This window comes from Stegodyphus dumicola, chromosome 1 (assembly GCF_044657685.1).
Source record: "Stegodyphus dumicola isolate Sdum_Otavi_A_Nest chromosome 1, ASM4465768v1".
NCBI lineage: Eukaryota > Metazoa > Arthropoda > Arachnida > Araneae > Eresidae > Stegodyphus > Stegodyphus dumicola.
In genome coordinates, this window is record NC_140768.1 from 98561759 (window position 1) to 98569094 (window position 7336).

Here is a 7336-nt window from a genome sequence, read left to right on the forward strand (position 1 = left end):
TGATGAAAATTGTCTTCATTATTTATTGGTGTTTTTTTCATGTTATAAGTAATTACTTGTTTGGACTTTCGGAATTACATTTCTTTTGTTCACTTGTTTCTTGCTTGTGCCCTTTTCACAATATGTCCACTGACAGGAACCGATTTTGTAAGTTACGCCTTAAGCGTACGAAATTCTTGAATCATCTACAGTTTCTACTTAAATGCAAACATCAAAATTTCATTCCCAAATTTATACATGTGAAATGTAGCCTTAAAGCTTCCGTTCACGTTTCAAAAATTTTGCATAAATTCAAATTAGCACTTCTTCGTCACATTATAAGGGACACACGCAAACGTTTATCTAAAATTGAATTTGAATTATATTACCTCCATTTAAAAATTGCTAATTCCACTGAAAATTTTTCCTCATTTGAACATACATCCTGGTCTAGAACCGATACCGTTTGTCAACGGCATAAAAATGTGCTCATTTCTAAATTCCAAAAACTCACACACCAGTCGGATAGTCCCAATTATCTAGCTGATCTTCCCACTGTAAACGTTAACTCCATCGTTAATATCTCCAATAGGAATCTTTCGGAGGATCAGTTAAAAGTATTAAAATATAATTTCAACTTTTCAAAGACATCTAAACCTTCAATTCCTCAAATCATCGCCCCTATAGAGAAAGCCTTTAAATTCTCCACAATTTCGGAAACGCAGAAGGATACAATCCGCCACCTAATTACTCATAACGTTAATTTTAACAATAAATCTTTGGGTTCTAATCTTAGCAAAAAGGAAAATGAGATCTTACGTGGAATTAATTCTGATACTAATATCATTATCTCTAAAGCTGATAAAGGCGGACAGATCGTTGTTATGGACAAACACACATATATTACTGGAGTCTCTAAATTGATAAATGAAGGCCCATACTGCTCGATCCCTAAAGATCCTTCAACTTCGGACCTCATGAAAGTAAAAAGTGCTATTAAATCTTCCCACATTCTGCCAACTCAGTTGAAGAAATCACTTATTCCGCCTATTACTAATTGCGCTAGACTTTATGCTCTTCCAAAAGTCCACAAAACCGGTATTCCTTTTCGACCAATTGTTTCCAACATAGGTACTGCTTCATATCCTTTGGCCAAATATTTAGTTTCCAGATTTTCTTCTCTACTTGATAACAATATTCACACTGTAAAAAATTCTGTTGAAGTCATTGATAAACTTAAAAATATTTCCCCACTTCGTTCCATTATGGTTTCATTTGATGTCAAATCATTGTTTACTAATGTTCCGGTCGAAGGAGCACTAAATTGTCTTGAAACTAGGCTTCGGGAATTTCACTTCACACATACTGAAATTAATGAGTTGGTTTCGCTTACTAAAGTTTCTCTAAGTCAAACCCACTTTGTTTTCCAAAATGCATATTTTCGTCAAGTTGAAGGATTGGCTATGGGTAATCCTCTCAGTCCGGTACTTGCTGACATTTATATGCACTATTTTGAGATGAAATTATTTGATAAATTATCTTTTCGTCTTTGGATTCGGTATGTTGACGACACTTTCGCACTTTTTGACGGTTATAAAGAGGATTTATCCGAGATTCTATCTATTATGAATTCAATTGATCCAGCCATCCAATTCACTCTTGAAATTGAATCCAACAATTCCCTCCCCTTCCTCGATATTCTTATAATCCGCAATGAAACCGGTTTTAGCACCACTGTGTACCGTAAACCCTTTGCAGTTTGTTTACCACCCCATGCCAAGTCATGCCACCCTGTTAAGCAAAAAATGGCTTCTTTTTACTATTATGTTTTCCGCGCGCTAAAAGTTTGTTCCTCTGAATCTTTGCTTACCAATGAACTTAATTATTTGAGAGCAGTTGCGATTGACCGTGGATTTTCTCCCGTGATTATTGATAAAGCCGTCAAAAAATTTTCAGATTCCCATCAAAGAAGACATTCCACTGTTAGAAATAATATCAATGACCTTGTCGTGCTTCCATTTTATCCTTCTGTTAGCTATAAAATTGCACGGATTCTCCAGAAATTCAATTTTCAAGTCGGTTTCTCCCCTATTAATAAAATTCACCCTTCGATTCTAAAAGATTGCGTTTCTGTCTTGAATTCTTGGGGAATTTATAGTATATCATGTCAGTGTGGTTTAAGATATATTGGCCAAACAAAAAGAGCGTTGAAGTTTCGTATCAAGGAACATGAATCTTATGTCAAAAAAGGGGAAATTAACAAGTCTTCAATAGCGTATCATAGCTGGACTTTTAACCATAATTTTGATTTTGGGTCTGCAAAAATCATCCAAAAGGCTTCTTCCATAGGCGAATTGGATTTTCTTGAGGCTTTTCACATTCACAAAGATTTAGAAAGTTTAGTTAATGATTTGAAGTCCAATCCAGTCCTTCCTAATGCCTTTAAAATTCTACTGTCTTAATTCAATTATTTTTGCCGATAGATGGCGTTACCTCCTCGCACTTGGTACTACCAGAGGGTATAAAAATCCGTTCAGTGGTTGCTTTCCATTATTTGAAGTTCAGATTTTGAGCGTAATGTGCATTTGCCCCTCGCTCCCTATTTTAACTTCGCTAATATTTCTTTATGCTTGATCAGACAGCCTGGCTCAGTAAAAGTAGGCGGCCAGTGCAACTCTGATTAAAAATCTAGTTATAACGACGTGCAGTGCTGATAAGCACCACGTGTTTCTGTGATTCCTATTTTCTTCTTTCTATGTATTTCTTTCTCCTGATGAGGAGGGACCTTTAGCTGCCCTCGAAATCGATTGAGTGTTTCATTATACCTACGCTAAATATAAGGTTGTTTTTTACGATTTTGATTGAACATTTCTGTAATTAACATTACTGACTATCAACATACAAAATATTAACTACTATGAAAACATGCTTCTCTTCCATTGAAAGAAGTATTTACTAGACTTCTTTAACTTCCAAAACACTTTCCTAAAATACTCACTATTCTAGATTTTAATAAATGGAAGAACCTCCTTCACTGCACTATTTTTAATAATTAAATAATTAAATTAATAATTTTTAATACATGAAATTTGACAATCAACTTTTTAAACAAATAACAAGTATACCAATGGGAGCTCATACTAGTATTTGTAACATATTTTTGTTTATTCAAGAATTTAAATTTCAAAAAACACTACAACAAAAAGATTTAATTTATTATGAACGTACTTTCAGATACGTTGATGATCTCATCACTTTTAATAGTTTTAACAAAATAGAAAATTCCCAAATTTATTCCAAAAGCTGTATTCTTAATAAAACTAATCCTTCACAAAACGTAATCGAATTTTTAGATCTTCAAATAGTTAACTACACACAGATTAAACTCGATGACAAAACAGAAACTTCAAATTTGAAACTAATAAATTAATTAATTGGACATCAAACATTTCCAGAAAAGTAATCAGGAACACAATCATTAGTCAATTACAACAAATCAAAAAATATTTATACCTATACACTAGATATTCAAACCGAGATATCAATACTTATTCAAGTTCTTAAAAATAATCTAGTACTAGATAAATTTATTAATTTCTATCTTAAAAAAGCAGGCAATACTCAATTTAAATCTGTTGACTGATGGGGATAATTTATTCATAAAAGCTGCAAAAGACGAAATAAGTTGGATGATTGTTAGTTAAAGATTTGTAAATTGTGTAATTATTTTTGTTATATAACGCAAATTATAAGTTTTTTTTCTGAAATTCTATTCTTTTACTAACTAGTTGGCCCATTTCATATTTCTCAGTCTGGTAAACAGCCCTTTACTAGTAAAAATAACTTCTCCTAGATGCTTTTTAAACCATTAGCCAGAAATAAATTAATCTCTTCTGGTAGATTAAAAATTTTTACTAAGAAATTAGTCTCTAATGATAACTTTAACTAAATAAGCTTCTCTCGCCAACCTTTATGACTTCAGTATCTCAAACAGAGTACAATAGGTCACCAACCACTATCTTCTTGCACCAAATACAACAACCCTATTACATTCCATCACTGAGTACATTTACAGTCATAGATATTTCGTTTCAAATTTTACAAACAAGTTAGTTAATTTTAATTTCCTTTCTGACATCAATTCCTACCTGAATTTGTATTTAAATACTGCTCTTGATTTTGCGTTTATATATAAAAGAATATATTAATTTGTACATATTTCTGTTGTTTTCAAATATCTTTTTTTGTACGTATATCAATTATTTTATATAAATTTATACAAGTCTCAATAATTTTTTATTGATTTTACTATACTGTGAGAGTGTCGGGGAAAGTTTTTTTCTAAAGTGAGGATCTCAATTCAGTTCTTAATAAGGACCTTAAATTAAAAGGGAAATCTAACTCATTTTTATTTCCGCTTTTGTTTGTGGCAAGTATTTTGGTTGAAGCGACTAATTATCTTTCTCACTTTTGAGTTTTGATAGTAGCTTATGCTTTAAATCTAGCAAAATAACTAATTTGATTCTTACTTAGAAAAAAGACGAAACACTCTCAATTAATTTGTTTATTGTTTATTGATAGTGGATTGGTTTTTTCCTCTTGGCAAGTCAATTGATCTACGATCAATAACAATGGCTAACATTTTATTACTTTAAATTTTATTCTTTAATTTTAATTACTCAATTAAAATAGAAGATTTAGCAGTCACAGTATTTACATTTCAAATATTTATCAACAACATGTGGCTAGTGGCTACTACACTGAATAATACGGATTTAAAACATTTGTAATCTCTAATGGCAAACTCATTTTTTCCCCGGATAGTATCACTGTTCTGTAATAACATCGTGTTTTTGATTTGGGAATTGTTATTTGCATGCATACATATTATTGTACATAGGAATTACTTGCTGCAGAAGATTTTTACAGTACATAAATTATTCTTGCATATTTTTCTGCTATATCTTTAAATTCTTGCGTATTTTGTTACTGAAATATCATACAGAAACAACCAGATATATGGTTCATTAAACTGTGCTGTCCAGTTAACCATATCTATAGAGAAATTTTACCTCTGATATAACATTTCTAATTTTCGCTCAAAACACAAGCTAATAAATTTGATGTTTCAGGTGTTCTTCTCAGTGTTCCTGCATAAATCTACCACGGTAAAATTAATTTCATAATATCCAAAAACATTAAATTGTGTAAAAAATGGCTTTAAATATAATTCCTCGAGTATTTATCTCAAAAACATAGAAGATTTAAAGGAGATATTTTCTAAAAATTATTACATATATCAATTAAATTTTCAAATATTTCCAAATATATTTGAAATAAAATGTTTAAGGATCTAAGATTCCCCATAGAAACAAACTGTCCTAATGAATAAAGTCACTACCTAGTATGTACGGCAGGCAATTCTAGGGTGCTTTTAAAATCTAAACTGGCGTAGCTTAATCTGAATAAATTAAAGCTAAAAGATCTTTTTTAGGAGTTATCAAAGACTTCTATTCATGTATTAAGCCATTTAAAGAAGTTTAAGTAAACGTTTGTCTTCAAAAACAAAAACAAAAGTAATTAAAAAAAAATGGAAATTTCTTAAAGTACTTATGAAGAACTAAAACTATATATATATATATATATATATATATATATTACAGTATCACTTACCATTGTACAAGTAACGTTGCTTGAAGGTTAAATTTCCAGTAGATAAATAGTTAAAATGATCAACCTTTTGATCAAAGTAATCTTCTTTATAATTTACACATATTGACTGAATAATACACAAGAAAAAAATACCTAAAAAGTAGAAGATGTACATTTTAAAACTTTCTTCTGAACAATCGCTCTAAACCTCTCGATGTGATTTTCGTAAGTGAAACAGCGTCTAATCTCTCAGATAAGAAGCGTTCAGATAGAAGCTGTGCGATGACTTCTTGATTACACAAAAAATCATTCAAAACTTATCAGTGTTTCGAAAAATCGGAATTCTATTATTAGAGTTGAAAGCTTCAGTCATATGAAAACATTCAAAACGCTGCTTTTTTATTCATTTATTTTTTATATATATTTTGTGACTTATGATTTGTTTCAAAGGCTTGCAAATTTAAAAAAAAAAATGTATTGATTTAATTTTGTAACCTGAACTACTAAAGTAAAATATCATTAAAATGAATATAATGTGTTAGAGAATTCGCTTATAAATAACAGCTTCCCTTAAAAAAAAATCTGCTGCGGATACCACATGACTTCTTTGTATGGAATATTACATTATGCGCTTTTCTTTTGCTGTATTTCGTTTAAATGTATTTCCTCGAAGTTCAATATAGATAGATATCACATTCAGTTCTCACTTTGCGGCAAGGCAAAAATACATAAAACCTCAAAATATCGTCATTAAAAATTGAAAAATATAGAAAAATGTAAAACACCAAATACAGTTAAAACAATTTTAAAAAAAATTATAATTAAAATTAGAGTTTCTACCCAAAAACAAGCCATTCGGCCAGCAGGCAAGAAGGCAGAGTTTTCGGTGCACAAAACTGAAAGTTTACTTTTGGTCCCAAGGCAAAAAGTCACTATAGGGGCAGAAACTGAATTCAATATTCTAGTTTCAAATGTAAACAAATATGGCGGCTATGATAAATAAATTTAGGCTTATCCGCTCTTAAACAACTTTTAAACTGTTGATAAATCTACAACTATTGCATGCAGATTAACTAAAGGCATAAAATTCTTAACCGGAGAGAAGAACTACATAATTCAATCATTTTGAAGGAAATTAATTGCGCAGTTTACCAACACATAAGAATTAAAAAACTGAACTCTTGGATCCAAGTAACAGATTGGGTAGATGTATATGGTGCGGCTAATTGCAACCAAAAAGGGAGATGCACAACTACATGTTATAGCAGTCCTATATACAAAATTTGAACGTTCTGAGAATATTTGTTTTTGAATTAAGCGGGTATATACGTACAAATGTCAAGAAAAATATCTCTTCTGAATTCACTTTAAATCAATTTTATTATGCCTTTGGGAAAAAAAGAGGCCTTTATTCTATCCTTACGTACAGATGTCACGCAAAAACGTCGTTAAATTGCATTCGATTACAGTCCAAGTGGATATTTTCTTTGAAATATGATACCCGGGATTTTTATGATTACAATGCTTCCTTTACTTCGTAATAAAGAAGTAATTAATCCACGGAGGAATTTTTTGTGTGTTGGGGCGAGGCATATAAAATACTTTACAATTTTGGTGTTTTTGATATTTATGCTATTTAATTCAATTACGACTTTAACAATACATATTAAAACTACATGAAACACAGATAAAAGAACACTTTACA

General features: G+C 30.7%; 1 protein-coding gene across 1 annotated transcript in view; it reads right to left on the reverse strand.

Moving 5' to 3' along the window:
* The window catches only part of LOC118192721 (dipeptidyl peptidase 2-like), a 95916-nt gene extending 90055 nt beyond the window's left edge, over window positions 1-5861 (reverse strand). The window contains exon 1 of the mRNA XM_085818033.1: window positions 5653-5861. Coding sequence (XP_085674159.1) covers window positions 5653-5806 — 154 coding nt within the window. The 5' untranslated portion in view covers window positions 5807-5861. The remainder of the gene's footprint in view (window positions 1-5652) is intronic.
* Window positions 5862-7336: the final 1475 nt, after the last annotated feature.